At 39.9% G+C, this 18,104-nt stretch overlaps 1 protein-coding gene across 1 annotated transcript; it reads right to left on the minus strand.

Moving 5' to 3' along the window:
* Positions 1-1,103: 1,103 nt before the first annotated feature.
* skor1a (SKI family transcriptional corepressor 1a) lies at positions 1,104-10,155 on the minus strand. Its single transcript, XM_072671540.1, has 8 exons — positions 8,386-10,155; positions 6,903-6,981; positions 6,580-6,648; positions 6,411-6,479; positions 4,804-4,878; positions 3,732-3,806; positions 2,790-2,855; positions 1,104-1,198 (listed from the first exon to the last, which is right to left on the minus strand). Exons 1-8 carry the CDS (start codon positions 10,153-10,155, stop codon positions 1,104-1,106), a joined length of 2,298 nt encoding a protein of 765 aa, XP_072527641.1.
* Between the last annotated feature and the right edge of the window lie 7,949 nt (positions 10,156-18,104).

Consider the following 18,104-nt stretch of genomic DNA (forward strand, 5'->3'; position numbering starts at 1 on the left):
AGTAAATGCATTGTATGGCCCTTGAAGTGAGGAAAAATAGCATTTGTTAGTTTAGTGTTAATGTAAGAAAAAGAGAAAATATAATTAAGTATTTAATAAATTAAACTGAAAATTGCTATGAAGTGTATAACACTGTAATATAACAATACTCTAAATGTAAATAAAAAGAACCCTTATAACTATTGCTCTTGACTTGTTATTTATATCTGTCACTATTTATCATAGTGTTCTATTATATGGATGATGATGATGGGTTTTGTGTGTGTGTAGGAATGGCATAACAAATAAGTAGCTAAACACACAGACAGTATGTTCATCTTGTTCGACAGCACATTAATGATCTAATGGAAATTTTATTCATGAGTGAAGACAGAGATGATTTTATTCTTGAAAGAACACTCCAAAAGTCAGAGTACACATCAGAGAAGCCACATATATGTGAGTAACACCACTTCCCAAATGTCTGAGCTGTGTGTTGGGGATAAATGGACTAAGTGCTTGGGTCAAAACTCTTACTCTGTACACAGCGAAATGGTAAACATGAATGATTTAAATACAATTCATTTAAAGGTAGATTAAATTTGGATTAGGTAGGTCTTATCTTTTTGCTGCTTAAAGTGCTTTATACATATACATTTGGGAGAGCACATCAGTAAATCAATCAGTTTGGAACAAAAAGAATGTAAAAACACATAAATCATGAACATTTAAAGAAGTACACATTTTGAAATTTCACATTGCACATTGCCACATTTTGTACTTGTGGCATCTTCAGAAAAAATTATTTAACTCTATTGTACATATATTGTCATTCTATTGTACATATATTTATATTAATATCAACTATTTCACTCTTAACCCATGGCATCTGCTCCCCTGGCCTGTGGACTTCTGCAGCATCTTAACACGCCTCTCCCCTGTCCAGGTAGGTCCAGTTTAAGGAATTTACAGTGCCACAGGGAAGCTTGCACATTTGTAGTTCTTGGTAAGTTCCTGGTGTTCATGTAAGGAAAGTCTCTTCTGAATCAGATCAGAGGGTTCCTTAGAGAGGTCTCTTGGTTTTGGTGTGTGTGTGTGTGTTTAGAAAGTAGTGGTGGTACTGGTTAAGGTGGCAGTAGGGGTGGTTTAAAGGTGCATGTCCCAGTGCAGTGGCGTGGAGTGAGCATCTTGCAGGAGAAGTGGTGTAAAGCGTCGTGAGCTTCTAGGAGAAAACAGCATTTAGAACTACACACAGAACTATCACTGCAGAGTGAAGACACATTCATCTCAAATTGCACTGTTACAAACCGATATGAAGACCCTTACACTTACTGATTCATGCTCAATAACTAAAAAATGCCACTAAACTTAAATCTAAACTAAACTTATCTCTTTAAAAAGGAAGTTCCTAATGGGTTCTTTAATAAATGCAGCCACCTTTAGTTGTCGCACCAACTATAAGCCATCTGAATGGAAAAAATATTCCTTGCCTGGTCAAACAGCCCCTCTCTTTGACATCTCTAGAAGAACCACTTGTATATGTTTCTTTCTAAAAATCTAGAATACACCCATAAAAAGGAGGTTCTTCAACGTTTCTTTAGTAAAAGCAACAATTATCTATAGAACCAATCCAAACAACCATTTGAATGCACACTAATTAAAGATCCTCTCTAGGTGATCATACTTTATAGCAGGTTCTTTAAGTGTTTTTTATTTAATACAATGGTTAAATATACACAGACCAGCCATAACATTAATACTACCTGCCTAATATTGAGTAGAGCCCCCTTTTGCTGCCACAACAGATCTGACCATTTGAGGCATGGACTACACAAGACCTCTTAAGGTGTCCTGTATTATCTGGCACAAAGACGTTAGCAGCAGATTCTTAAAGTCCTGTAGGTTGTGAGGTGGGTGAGGCCTCCATGTATTGCACCAATGAGCCTTAGGTGCCCATGACCCTGTTGCCAGTTCACTGGTTGTCCTTTCTTGAACTGCTTTTGGTAGGTACTGACCATGGCATGCCAAAAAAAAAAAAAAAAGACCAGCTAGAGATGTTTTGGAGATGCTCTGACCCAGTCATCTAGCATCACAGTTTGCCCATTCGACCTTTTAACACATCATCACCTTCAAGAGCTGACTGTTCGTATGATATGTAATATATCCACCCCTTGACAGATTCCACTGTGGATGAAGATAATCCGTATTTCTCACTTCATCTGTCAGTAGTACTAATGTTATGGCTAATTAGTGTAGAACTTACTCAAAGAACCATTGCAAGCTTAAAAATGATCTATATTATGAAAAGGGGTTAACTTAGTGACTCTAACAGAACCCCATTTTAAAGTGGTATTTGACAAACCACTGAAGTGGACAAAGAACCATTTAAACACTTGGTGGTTTATTGAGTTGGTGTGGTTCTATGCAGAACCATTATATTTACTGAAGAACCCTTGTAAAACACCCTTTTTATAGCATAGGCTTGGACTTATGACACATGGTTATAAGAACAGAAACATTTGATTGGTATAGAACCTATAAAATATAAGGTGTTTAGCTTTGACAATATCTCTCTCATGCTTACTAATATGGTTCTTCATAGAACCAAACATCCTAGTAGCTCTAAAGAACTTTAACTTTTAGAGTGTAATCTTAAATATGGTGTCGTTTGTAATAAATAAATTATAATTTTAAAAAGTAGCACTTGCATATTTGTCTATATATTCCTAATAAAAAAGGTGAGATAACCTCAGAGAATGAGCTTCCAGCAGTGTGGACTGTATCATTCTGTTGGTACGACTCTAAATTACCTTTTAGCTTCTGCTGAATAGCATAACGAGCCTTTCTCTCTTGATCCAACTCGTTGCACAAAGTGTCTAAAATAACAAAGTAAACAAAAAACAAATAAATAATTAAGAATTTTAGAACTTTAATATACACTATATGGACAAAAGTATTGGGACACCTGCTCATTCATTATTTCTTTCAAAATCAAGGCTATTAAAAAAAGGAGTTAATCCTGCTTTTGTTGGAGTAACTGTCCAGTGACTTTTTTTTCTACTAGATTGTGGAGCATTGCTTGAGGATTTTATTGTATTCAGCAAGAACTAAATCTGTCAGGTCAGGATGTTGGATGATCACCACCCCACCTCATCCCCAACTTCTCAGCTCATCCCAATGGTACTGGTTGAAGCACAAACCATTCCAGGGAACACCATTCCACTGCTCCACAGCTCAATGCCGGGGGGCTTTATATCCCCCTAGCCTAAGCCTGGCTTTAGGCACAGTGCCAATAGGTTCATGTTAGTCTGCTCCAGAGATTCTTATTCTATTGGCAGTACTTCTCTACAGGGCCTAGACTATGTGTGCGTTCATTTGCACATCTGTGTTAGCAATGAATGCAACCTAAAGTAGCTAAATGTATTCATTAGATGGGGTGTCCTCAAACATTTCGACATATAATATTTGAATATACTTTGTGAAGTATTTGTTAAAAATTCTGTTTATGATTAGTTACTTTGGTTTGACATTCCTTCATAATTTAAGTGTTTTAAGTTTTTAAGGCATTTGTTTCTACTCGAAATATGCAAGTGTCACTTTTATATTTAGACATTTCTATATTCATATTTTTGGTCTATAAACATATATTATCCTGTTTTATTTCTTAATGTATTTGCTTTACTTTTGTGTGACGTATTATTCGTTGTGTTTCTTAAACCCCTTCACATGCAGCAGACTCATGTATAGCTCACCTCTCACTATATGCAGCTGCTGTACCATTTCCTCTCTGTAGGACAACTCCCTTTTCATCTGGTCCTGGAAATGATCTGTTCCACACACACACACATATATATATATAGGCACTAATTGAGCAATCTGCATTTGTCATTGCATTACTTACACAGCTGTGTTTTAAATACTCTGAGTGTCGTTTAAATACTCAGACTGCATGTAGCTTAAATACTCAGACGGTGTGTGGTTTAAACACTCACACTGTGTGGCTTACATACTCAGACTGTGTGTGGCTTAAATACTCAGACTGTGTGTGGTTTATATACTCAGACTACATGTTGTTTATATACTCAGACTGTGGGTGGTTTAAAAATTCAGAGTGTAGTTTAAACACTCACCCTGTGTGTGGTTTAAACACTCACCCTGTGTGTAGTATAAATACTCAGACTGTGTGTAATGATCTATATTATGAAAAGGGGTTCTTTAACTTAGTGACTCTAACAGAACCCCATCTTAAAGTGGTATTTGACAAACCACTGAAGTGGACAAAGAACCATTTAAACACTCGAAAGGTTTATTGAGTTGGTGTGGTTCTATGTAGAACCATTATATTTACTGAGGAACCCTTGTAAAACATCCTTTTTTTACAATGTAGGCTTGGACTTATGACACATGGTTATAAGAACAGAACCATTTGATTGGTATAGAACCTGTACCAAAAATATAAGGTGTTTAGCTTTGAAAATATCTCTCTCATGCTTACTAATATGGTTCTTCATAGAACCAAACATCCTAGTAGCTCTAAAGAACTTTAACTTTAAGAGTGTAATCTGAAACATGGGAAAAAATATAGGAAAAGTAGCACTTATATATACATATTTGTCTATATATTCCAAATAAAAAAGGTGAGATAAAAGGTGAGAATGAGCTTCCAGCATACAGTAGAGATACAGTTTAAATACTTAGTTAGTACTTGCTCAGACTGAGTGTGGTTGAAACACTCACACTGCATGTGTTTAAATACTCAGACTGTGTGTGGTTTAAACACTCTGTGTGTATGTGTGTTTTAAGGACAGTGTGATCCAGTTTTACCTTTCAGGCTCTGAAATTCTCGCTCCATTTTCTTTCTGAGCTCCATTTGCTCCACCAGCTGCTTCTGGAGTTCCTCTGTCAGAAAGCCAAAAATAAAAGATGATCAGGAGTGTGTTCCAGTTCCTCTGTTGCTCCCACACTTACACTTACAGAACATTCTCATAACCTCATTCACATCCAACATTTAGCAAAACATCTACCTTACATCCATGAAGGGATAAAACCCCATACTTGGACTGGTTTGATTTACTTATGAATGTATGGACATGTAAAAAGGTCAACCTTTTGTTATGTTGAGTTTGCTTCAATTGAGTTTGGGGTCTGAAAGACTTTAATGTTGTAAATGTAGATAGACTATATGTCCAAATGTTTGTGGACACCCCTTCTAATGAATGCATTCAGCTAGTTTAACTTACATCCATTGCTGACACAGATGCACACATGCATACAGACAGCTTGTGTAGTCCCAGTAGAAGTGTATTGCCCATAAAAAAGGACACTCTGGAGCACCTATTGGCAATGTCTAATGGTGGAATTATGGTGGTCCATGGTGAGCATCCAACATCCTGACCACTAATCACTAACACTCTTGTTGCTGAATGCAATCAAATCCTCACAGCAATGCTCCAATAGTAGAAAGCCTTCCTTGAGGCTCTGTGGCTACTCCAACAAAAGCAAGACAAACTTTTTAATGCCCTTGATTTTGTAAAAAACAATGCATGAATGGGTGTATCAGTACTTTTGTCTATATAGAAAGACAGCTAGACACACAGACAGACAGATAGATGAGTCTGGGAGTCTACAGAACAGCTGACCTAAAATCTCAGATGTGGACATTAAGGGGTTAATCTGATAGAAGAGAAGCAGGAGCAGCTCTTTAACGGATTTCACACACACTGATCAGTTAAAGAAAAGCAACTGCTGCCGAGTTCTCAAGCATGATATTGGAAAATAATGAGGAGCAGTGCCTCGGGGTGTGTGTGTGTGTGGTGGTGGTGGTGGGGTGTGTGTGTGTGGGGGGGGGGGCGTCTGCGCGATAGCAGTTCAAGGACGTTTGTGAATAATGTGCGTTGCGCTGATTTTGCTCTCTTTTGTTTAAAATGAAAGAAGAAAGCTGTCATTCAGTAAAAATCACCACGCGACGTTCACACACGGTCACGAGACTACTTATGAATATAAATACACACATACTTAAACAACACACACACGCTTTCCTGATCTACGCTCAAATCTCTTATTATAAAAGCTTGAAGACTGTGATGTGATGGGCTTTAAGTGAATATACAGAATATCTCTTTAATACTTAATAAAACTGTAAAAACAATTTTATTATACTACATAAAACTGGAAGAACACTGTGTGTGTGTGTGTGTGTGTGTGTGTGTTTATTTATTTAATTATTTATTTAGTTATAATTTATTTTACTATATGCATATGTATATATTATATGTATATATTCAAATTGTACATTTCTTATAAATAAATAAATAAGGTATGGTTGGTTTATAGAAATACAATAATGTACAATTATGCTCTGGATGACCATTTAAGTGCCCCTTAAAATTCAATGAAATTAAATAGGCTATGTAAGATACATAAATCTGCACCTTTCGCCATGTTCTCGAAGTCTTTCTGGATGGAGTGAAACCTGTTCTCAGTCCTCAGTGCTTCCTCCACTGAAAGGAGACAGAAATAAATAGCAGCATAATTAAAGTTTAAGATATACAGCAGTGTGAGTGTAGAGATCAGAGAGGGGGGTGAGTGTCTGTTACTCACTCCCAGTCTCCTTTAGCTGCTCCTGGCCTTCACACTCCTCCACTGAGGCATTGCTGGATCTGTGGGACTCTACAGGAGAGAGTGGAGAACAGTCTACACACCACGCAAACACCTGCATGTCTAATAAAATACATAATTATGCTCTAATTGAAACAATCAGTCACTTAACCCCTACAAACAGGTCATATCAACTTCAAAAAATGAAAGTTAATAAAACCTTGTTTAAATGTCAGTCAGTGAAAACATCTCAATGTAACCATATGAAATATTAAAATGTAATTTCTACTGTAAACTGCAACTGTATGTAGTAAGTGCAGGCTTACCGTGTGGTGGGCTGAGGGGGTATCTGGGGGCTGGAACAGGCGCAGGGTTCAAACACACAGCAGTATCCTTCTCACACACCTGCAACGGTTCAGCACTAATTACAAACCAAAACCCTTTCAGTTCAGTCCACCTCTCCTGAACCTCTTTAGGGCGCGGACCCTCCAATGATCATCAGCCCTCTCACACACTGCATTATTAAAGCAAATTACTCAAACTGGAGCTTCAACTGGATCAGGGCACCTGACAAAGAGAGCCATTTTGGCTCTGTGGTCACAGGGGAGCTTTTCCACAAACATGTCTAAGCCCTCAGGCCAGAATTACACCTGGCCAACTATTCAACTCCATTTACTCAATTTACTGCAATTACGCCTATGGGGGCTTTATTCTAAAAGACCCTCTGGAAAACACTGATTGTCTTTAAACAATCAGCTCTTTACTGAACCATATTAATATTATTGTCCAGTAAGTGCTGTTTATCTTTATTATTAATGATAATTAAAATAATTCAGTGGGGAAACATGGATAAATCTGTTTACCACTCAAAAACTGAGCCAATATGTATGTGAAGATTCTAATTACTCCATTAAAAACTAAAAACTGCAGTTTAATTCCACATTATTTTTAATAAAAAGCACTCACAGTAAATAATGCGATTTGATGGACTTTAAGTGAATATACAGAGTATATCTTTAATACAATTTTATTATACTACATAATACAATTTCTCCACCCAATTACTAAAAACTATGGAAAACACTAATTTATCCTAAATTAGAAATATTCTAATTTAAATCCTAAATAAAATTTGTAAAACACAAACTATAAAAATTCTGATTATTTGGTATCAATTAAAATACTAAGTAAAACTGGAAAACACGATTTTTTTCAAATTAATTTAAATACTATATAAAACTGGAAAACATTTATTTTTTTACATTTGAATTAAAAAATAAGCAAAACTGAAAAAACAACAATTCAACATTAATTTAAATTCTTAATCAAACTGAAAAAACACTGATTTTTAAAATGTATTTAAATACGAAATCAGACTAAATACTAAATCAAAAAGCAATTAACATTAATTAATTAACATTAATTTAAATGCTATAAAACTAGAACTACACTATTTTAACTATATAAAACTGGAATAACACTGATTATTTTTTAATGGCCTTAAATACTGAATTAATTTAATATTTTTAATTTGTGAATATTATTCACTATTCTGAAACACATAAATACTAAATATTACATACGTAAATACTGATTATGGAAATACTGTAAATACTACACAATGTATTTTTAAAATACCACCTTGCAAATAATGCATTTTTTACACAAATTCATAATATTAATCTTTTGTTTTTTTATTTGTATGGTTTTTGATTGATTGATCAATTAATTGGATTTTACTGTTTTACCGTTTAACTTTTTAACCTTTGTCCCAACTTCCCCTCCCTCCCAGTCTCCCCCGCTGCCCACCTCGCACGCGGGTGTGTCTCTGTCCGGGCCTGTCTCGCTTCTTCTCTCCTCCTCGGTGGGTCCTGTCTCTTTGGGCTCAGGGCTACACACGCTCCTGCCCTGCGACGGCTCTTCCTCTGCTGGTCGGTTGGAGGCTTCTCCTAACGGGCTGTGATGGAGCTCTTCTTCGTCTTCGGGCGCTCTACTGGACTCCACGTCCACGTCCGGCTCCTCCGCGCTGTCCACGTCCGGAGATACCGACCTATAACTGGAGCTCGAGCTCGCCAGCTCTGGGGACAGGTGTCCGGCCGGTGGCCCGGCGGCACGCGCGTCTCGGTGGCCGTATAACTTGGCGATGCTCTCCGCGTCCCTCAGCACAGGCCTGAAAGCGGACACGTGGCTCACGTGACTGTCGCGTGACCTCGTCTCCTCTCCTGACCTGTCGTCGTCGGTCCAGCGCTCGCGCTCTCGTTCTACCGGCGGGCTCCTTCCTCCTCCTGCTCCTACCGGTACTCCTACTGTTACTCCTACTCGCTCGCTCTCTCGCGCATCCTGCGCCAACTCTGTGTGCGATTTGACGCGCGCCTGCTGGTGCGGATAAGCGGGCACGTGCAGACCGCCTGCCGCGGGCCAGAACACCGGGAAAGCCGGGTAAAGCGCCGCGTCCTTGGCACCAGGCCAGAACGCAGCTGCCGCTGCGGCTGCAGCCGTAGCCGCCTTGTGCGTGTCGGTCACGCGACCGTCATCTCCACTACCAACAACTCCGCTACCCTCCTTCTTCTGGCACACTCCGAACGTGGGGAAGCCTCCGTATGGGTGCGGAAAGAACGGCGCGTGCAGCTTGTGGAGCGCGCCGAAGCCTTTGCTAGGCAACGGCACTAGCGGGTAGGAGGGCGCGCGAACGCCCGAGATCGCGTGCTCGTTGTCCGCGCCAGCACCAGTACCAGCACCAGCACCACTACTGCTGCAACGGGGCATTTTACGCGGGAGCTCCGGGGAAGCGCCACCGCCCCCGCGTGCACCCAGTGGAGAGCGCGACTCAGAGCCGCTGAGCGGAACCGTCCTCTTTCTGCTGCCGCCGTTAAACATGGCCTTGACGTCCTCCCACGCGTGGCACACGTGCTCCTGTGCGCCCTTGTCGCTCAGTTTGAGGTGTCGGCGCCACGAGTTGAAGTTGGCCGCGTCTGGCTGCGTGTATTTGGAGTCTGGCGCGCGGTGCGAGTGGAAGATGAACTTGTTGGGCGAGAAGTACATGCCGCAGTGCGCGCACTTTATGCACTTGGCTCGCGAGCTGTTGTAGCGCGCCGGGATGAAGCTGCCCCGACAGCCGAACGCGCACTCATGCGACACGTCGAAGGCGAAGTTCTCAGGCAGTTTGGGAGGCGAGTGCGCGCCCAGAAATGACTTGCACAGGCGCTCGGCCTCGCGCTTCGTGATCATGCCGCAGCGGCGCGAGGACACAGGCATGGCTCCCGCGCGCCGCAGGATCTCCAGCTGCACCGGCGTGCACTGCACACAAGTTATGCCCAGCGCCACGCGCCGGTTGTGGATCTCGTTGTAGCTGAAGTTCTTCAGCAGCGTGTTGGAGATCTGCGCAAGGCACAGGCGCTCCTGCCCGTCGATCAGCAGGGACACGATGGGGACGCCGTACAGACACGTCTCGCTCACCTGGTTGGCCTTTAGCGAGGCTCCTCCGCCACCGCCGCCCGGGAAGGGCTGCAGCTCCGTCGTGGGGCGCGGGGAAGAGCCGGAGTCCCGGACCGCGGGCAGGGGCGAGCTCAGAGTCTCCATGGTTGGAGAACTGAAGAGGAATTGAGGAAGGGAATTAGCAAGGAGAAATTGATGAATAACAAAAATATATAAAATATATATATGTATGTATTATTGAATGTACAGAACAAAGGTACTAAGAAACGTTAATTTGTGAAAAATATTTGTGTGTGTATTATTTGAAAATGATTTATTTAAAATAATATAAAAATTAGCGATTCGTACCTGAAAAAATATTAATTCTATTTATTGCTATTTGTGTCCCATTATTAATGTTTTCCAGTTATTATTATTGTTATTTTTATTAATACAGTAACATACAACAACCCCACAACAACAACTAATAATAATAATAATAATAATAATAATAATAATATAAATTAAAAAGTAATAGTAACAATCGCAACTACTACTACTAACAATAATAATAATACTAATAATAACAAACTTTTTTTTAACTGTTCTGACTGATCTTTCAGATAAAATGAACGACTCGTGCTGCCATTATTTCTTAGGTCTTTTCCAGCTGAATCTAAAATCAGAACAGGATAGACTATCAAATACAGATAGTTTAAACTCCCCTTTAGAATTGTATTTATTTATTTTGCTTGATTGGTCAGTTATTCATACCACAACGCTCGTGTCTACTGTTACCGCCTACTGAAACTGCACTAAGTGGAAATAAATATGTAAAATTAGGTCCTAATTGAATTTTTCCTAATAATATAAATGCTGTTCACGCGAATATTTGATTGTCATTCATGATACAAGCGCTGTATTGTGTGTATGTGTATTTAGTTTCTGGTGTTATAAAAGCTGCATTAATGATCTGAAGTTCGTGCCTGCTGTATGGTGAGCAGATCCTGCATCCCGGGCCCGTTACTTAAGGGCCTTTAAAGGAGCTAATGGGCAAAACAGCAGAAGGAAAAGAGTGTCTGAGCTTCGCCAATGAGCTTAGCTAGGGAGAATAAGCCCTGCTAATGTGCTTTGTGTGTAATTACACGGCCTGCGTCGCAGTGATCTGTTAATAAAACTCTGAGCTTTAACTCGTCTTTTGGCCCACCGAAAATGTCCTGTCGCTTTATCCCCTGGTGGCACAGCAAACTGAGTTCAGTGTGTTCCAGATAAGCCTCACTGATGCTCTCCTGTACTTCCTCACAGTCCCTTCACTGGAAACACTGAGTTTTGAGCAGTCTGACTGTTGCGACTCAATCTAACTGTATTACAGCAGCAGTCTGTTCAGATCACCCTGGAACTAACGCTGGAGAAACACAGAAAAGCACTCACCTTTATTTCCCAACCAAATGCAGGCGGAGCTGGAGGACCGGCTGCTCCAAACGACTACAAACAGGTCCAGAAATGTCCAGCACTGCTGATCCTCCTCCTCTCTCCCACCCTCTCGCTATCTCTCCTCGGCAGTGAGTCTCAGACTACAGAGCGCATCCCCGTCAGCCCAGGGCTCGTGCCGTGCGTGTGTGTGTGTGTAAGAGTGTGTGGGAGACCCGTGAGCACGTGGCAGGCCGAGAGCTCGCTCGCGCGCGCCACTTCTTATCATATGAGCGCCCTCGGTGTTCGGAAGGAGGGCTCGACCACAATAATAGTGATGGCAAAAAGAAGGCACATTAAGAAGGGCTGATTAACCATTTAGAGGCTGGATAGAACCGACACACATAGCAGGAAGAGAGGGAGAGAAAGAGAGAGAGAGAGAGAGAGAGAGAGAGAGAGAGAGAGAGAGAGAGAGAGAGAGAGAGAGACAGAGAGACAGAGAGAGAGAGAGAGAGAGAGAGAGAGAGACAGAGAGACAGAGAGAGAGAGAGAGAGAGAGAGAGAGAGACAGAGAGACAGAGAGAGAGACAGAGAGACAGAGAGACAGAGAGAGAGAGAGAGAGAGAGAGAGAGAGACAGAGAGACAGAGAGACAGCCAGACATACGCACCACATGCACAGAATAGATAACTAGATAAATAGGTAGACAGTCAGTGTGTAGATACTATATATACAGCTCACATTAAAAAGTAATCTTAGATACTATATATATATACATACACACACACACACACACACACACACACACAAGTCCTTCTTTAGCGAGGCTACATCTCACATTAAAAAGTAATCTTAATGTCATGCTAATTAATGGTGATCAGACAGAGGCATCCCACCAGGCCCTGAGATATCCCCTAAAAGTCCTATAGCCACCTTTATTTTCCCCCACAGGGCAGTGCAAGTAAACACACACACATACACACATAAGAAAAGAGCTGAAACACTATACACCCATATTAACTATTTACAGCCCCATCAATGGCCCCCAGTTAACCCCACTGAGCCCTGGCGCGCGCGCACATTCAGCCATCTGCAACCTAAAACATTACAGTGGAAAAACTGTTCCTCTTTCAGAAACGCGTGGAGGACTTTAGCAGCGCAACCGGAGATCACACACACACACACACACACACACACACACACACACACACATTTGATATGCGCGCACTCCACTGAACACACGGGAACAGGTGATTCTAAACATCAGACTGAATCTAAATACAAAACACGCAGCGGTGCAATATAACATTAAACCGATCTTAGATCTTGTAGGGAATTAGGTAAGAACAGACCCTCAAAAATAAAAGAAAATAAAAAGAAACACAAAATTAATTAGAATATAATAAAAACTCAATATAATACAATACAAAAATACAAATTATTAATAATAAAATAGAGAAAAATTACAAATGCATTAATATATACTACATAATAATACTATAATATAAATAATACGTAAATAAGTGTTAATAACATACAAAAAAATATTAAAATGAAATAAAAAATATAAAACAAAACAGACATAAAATAAACTACATTACACAAAACAAAACAGGCATAAAACATAAATAGAAATAAAATGAAAGATATTAAATAGACATAAATTAAAACGGAGAAATATTCAAAACATCAAACCAAAAAAAAAAAAAAGAGACAAAAATACGTTTAAGTTTAAATAAATAACTAGCTCAGCACGTGCCATTCGGAGCTGATGACTGCTAGTGTATTTATTGTCAATGAGCATCCTCCTGAAAAATCCAGTTCATGACCAGCTTCTGCTGGTAACTGGTTTCAGACGGTCTAAGCTGTTTTTGATGGTCACGGTGGTTGAAAAGCTGCTCATCCAGAAGAAAACATACACTATACATACTGATCAAGAGCTAAACTGGTCAACCAGCTCATCCAGCTTGACCAGCTTTAATTTCAGCAGGGCAAACTGGGAAATGATGTGAATATTTCCGTTAATGTCTTCATCTTTATCATTCTGAGCTCATCCAAGCTCCGTAGCTCCGTAAATAGCTAACACGATTATACCTGGACGTCCTCTTTAATACTAATTAAACAGCCTTAATTAATGTATTCTTTTGCATTAAGTTGGTTCGCGGGTTTGGTTTGACGGTCTTTAGCGCCGCCGAGACCACCCCTCGCTCGGCCTGCTGTATAGAGTAAAGTGTGGGTCAGCCAGTCTGTAGGGAAAGTTGGCTAAACAGCGGCTCTGCTGTGCTGCAGTATTGATGATGACGACGAGGAGAAACTTTAACCCTCGCGCTGCAGCGAACAGCTCCAATTTCCCACACAATAATTACAATTTCACCCTGTAATTACTCCCCTTCCCCTCAATTATTCACAGCGAAACTCACCGCCTTCATATAAACGCGTGAGACAGACAGAGAAATAGCAGCCTCAATGTGATCAATGACGAAAAATGACTAATCTAAACATTTCACTGTAAAACATCTACAGACTCAGACTGATCTGTATTCCAATGCGAGCGGTGTTGTTATTTAGCTACTAGGCTGTCTGTATTTCCCTGCTAATTGAAATTTAACGAATTCAGTATTTACAGTATTTCATATCGTATAATTAATGATACTGCACTCACTCACCGTCTACAGTCACTGCACTGTCAACCCAGCGCCCACTCTCTTCCATTCTTCCCCCACCCCTTCATAAATAATGAGATCCAAAGATCAAGTTAATGTCAGTTTAACTTTCAGTGCCTTTGTTTGCAACACTCAGTGACATGCTTTTAACTAATCAATGCCTGTTTTACCCAACATTACAATCAATATGATAAATATTGTATTTCACAAGCATATGCCGTTATTCAGTAGATATTGCGTTACACGTCCCCGAATAAAGCCAATTAGAGACACATTAGGACAACACAGGGACGGATAACATGACAAAGAACAAGAAAAAAACACTCCTAATTAATCTGAGCTGTTTATAGGCCATGTTCTGCTCCTTATAACATTCTAATTAAGCTCTAGTTCCTCAGACTGTGACTGAAGAGACACCACGGCCTCAAAGAACATCACTAAAAAGATCAATTCACTTTTAGAATTACAATAGCGTCTATATAAAGCAGTCGTTTTTTTAAAGGGGACATTTGATGATTTGATGATGATTTTGATGATGATAAATAGATGGAAAGTAATTAAACTAAAGTATTAATTTATCAAATTAATAAATAATGATATATATATATGTCATTATATATATATATATATATATATATATATATATATATATATATATATATATATAGGTCATTATACACACACACACACACATCTCTGCACTCTTCCTGTGTGTGTGTATATATGTATATACTGAGACTCTATATATGTCAGTGTTTATTATTCATTATTATTAACACTTATTATTGTATATCTGCTTAACCAATTCGTATATGTTTGTCCGTACAAATACACACACACACACACACACACGTATACAATTCATTTCACTTTCTTGTATCCCCTACCCGTTTTCCGGCAAGCTCCGCCTCTGCCTCTATGATTGGCTAGCCGGAATACGGGTGGGACAATACACGCGGAGCCTCTACAGGACTATAGACAGGAGAAATAAAAGAGAAAGGATGAAACCTGATCCCTACTGTTCATGTCCACCAGGCACACACGCCTCCTGTAGTGCAATATGCCAGGTGCGCGAGTGTCCCAAGGCTGTTCTCTGCACATCAAAACCTGTTATTTTTGTGCAATACAGCACATATCATGTGCATTATATTTCATTCACATTAAAAAGTTCATATCCTACATTTCTTATTTTTTTAATATTTATTTTGTTTTCCCAGATGATTTTTATTATTCATAAACCAACAATCATTATTATACCATTTTTCATGATGTCTTCATCTTTCAAAATGACAGTGCCTTTAAGATAGATTTATATGTAAATGACCTCTGAAGTGACTGGCTGTCCAGTGCTGTGGCTCATTTAGAAAGCATGCCAGGATGAAACACTCCCTAAAGTTTCAAAGTTGGGCTACAACAAAAGAAAGAGATAGATGACATTTTGCATAATGGTTTCATTTCCCTGATTTTGTGACGTAAAAACAGTAAATTCAAAATTAGCTGCTTTCTTCAGCTTACAGTCCATATACAGGCTGTGTTGACTAGGAAGTGAATGGGATGTTTCACAACCGATTACAGTGTTTACATACTACATCAAACTATTTCTATTATATGGGTCGTTGAACTGTGCTGTTAAATTGTTGAACTGAGCATATCTAAAAAGAAACAATATGGATTTGCAAGTGAAAGACAGGAATAGACTTAAAATAAATGCAATAGAAAGGAACAGCTACACACGTACTAAGGAATAATAAGGAAAAAACAAACAAACAGCAGGTTACATAAAAAAAAAGATATAGATCTGGAGGTCATTGGAAAGATTGGCACATAAATCAGTGAGAGAGCAATTCAGCCGGAGACGGTTCATAAAGGCATCAGTTGAAATCAAGTGTGCTACAGTGTAAGCAGCGTGTAAAAGCACGACCCCAATAAATCCCACTTTAGAGCTTTAGAGCCAGAAAGAAATTATCAATCAGCTCCTTCCACATTGATCTCTGCAGCCTTCCTGTGTTCGAGTGAAAATAGGCTTTCGATTACTGCTTTGTTATTTTATTAGGAGCAGATTGCTGCAAACAGCTTCTCTGTGGCCTGAAAAATTAAGTGGTGACATTTTAATCACTGCACATTGGTAAAGGGCTCTCAGTAATGGCTGTGAATTGGTCCTGCTCCCCACCTCCTCTCTGGATCTAACTGGACTGCCCCTCTGTTTCTAGACAAAGCATGGACATGCATACACTGCCGCTAAAGCTGTAATAGTCTAAATGATGATAGAAAAATGAAACAGTAAAAACCTCAGTTTTTTCGTGATGCATGCAGTTGTTCAGTTGTAGAAGTACTGACAACACCCCTCCTCGTATAACTGCTTTCGAAGTATGGGTGGGTTAAAGGCTGAGGCTAAAGTCTCTGGACGAGACCTTGCAGAAGGCCAAGCCAATGCTAGAGTGTCGAGCAGGGCTTTCGGGACGGGACATCCATCTCAGGTTTCTGCTGCTCACTTAGTCATCTTTCTCATGGGCCATACACGACCCCCTTGTCATGGACAAAGGGCAAGTGATGATTAGATAACCCATGGGAACACAACACTATCAGATACACTCAGTAAGCAGTCTTGTGCCTCAGTTAAACGATACGGACACAAAACCCAGCACTGGGTCCCATAACCAGAAGAACATTTCATTAAGACGTTCTGTCATGACCTTTGACAAGATCTGAGGCTGTATCACAGCTTCTCTAGTCAAGTGCCACCCCTTTGCTTCTCTGCCTCTACATGGCGCCACCACCTCAGTATACTCAGACGTTTCTGGTTCATGTGTTCCAGTCCTGTTTGCACTTGCCGTGGTATGGGTAAGGTTAGGATTAGGTGTAGGTGTAGGGTTACAATAATTACATTCAACTTGGTTCAGTTGGATTAAAAAAACAAACAAAACATTTAGTTGAATGTTATTTGAAGGTCAGGTAAGAATCTACGAGACATCTACATTGGACCATCCAAGTAGTGTTGTCAAAAAATACCTTATGGACAAAAAAAAAAACAAAAACAAAACAAAACAGAACAAAAAGGAGAAAATATCCTCACAAATAAGAACAAGCATAAATTGCAGAATTAAAAGAATTTAAAGAGCCCATATCATCAAACAGTGTATATTCCCTGTTTGAACTCCAGTTCATTAATGCAAACTCTCTGTTGTTGTGACGTCACAAACATAATCAGATTTACACTGGTCTGCCTTTTCAGCCTACAACAGTTTTGTTGTTTCTTATTTACGTCAAAGGTTCTGCCTGAACTTTGTTGCCTCATTTTAAACGAGATACAAGACAGGGCAGCCAATCAGAACAGAAATCATTTGCATATTTCAGTCTTGATGGCACAGTAGGAAAAACATCCTGTTAATTAATGCAGCCATTTAAAAAAGAGGTCAGACAATTGTGATATTATGAGTGGACCAAAAGTACAAACATACTCAAAATACAATACAAATATGGATATTGTGTAGACACTGTTTACACATATATGTGTAGGATATGGAGACTTTAATGTGTGTGTGTGTACATGGTGTAATTATCTCTACTGTCCAGGGAAGGTTGTTTTTGGAGCACTGCTGTGAGGATTTGCTTGCATTCAGCCACGATGATCACCACCCCACCTCATACCAAAAGTATGGCATGGAGCATGCTCAATGCTGGGGGCTTGATACCCCTCTAGCCCACACCTGGCATTAGGCATGGTGCCAATAGGTTCATGTTTATCTGTTCCAGAGTCCTATTCTATTGGCAGTACTTCTTTACAGGGCCTAGACAAGCTGTGTGCATGTCTGTGTGCATTTAAACATCTGTGTCAGCAATAGGTGCAGCTGATAGGTGAAGCTGAACGCATTCATTAGAAGGTGTGTCCACAAACATTTGGACATATAGTGTACAAATCCATCAAAACATTAGTTAGGACATGATTAACTTTATGTGATTAATGCAGCATATCGTCACTGTCGGATCAAAACCATTCATCTCTGATATGGCAGTTTTATCAAATACGTCTAAGAAGACTAAA

The sequence above is a fragment of the Salminus brasiliensis genome, chromosome 25 (genome assembly GCF_030463535.1).
Source record: "Salminus brasiliensis chromosome 25, fSalBra1.hap2, whole genome shotgun sequence".
NCBI lineage: Eukaryota > Metazoa > Chordata > Actinopteri > Characiformes > Bryconidae > Salminus > Salminus brasiliensis.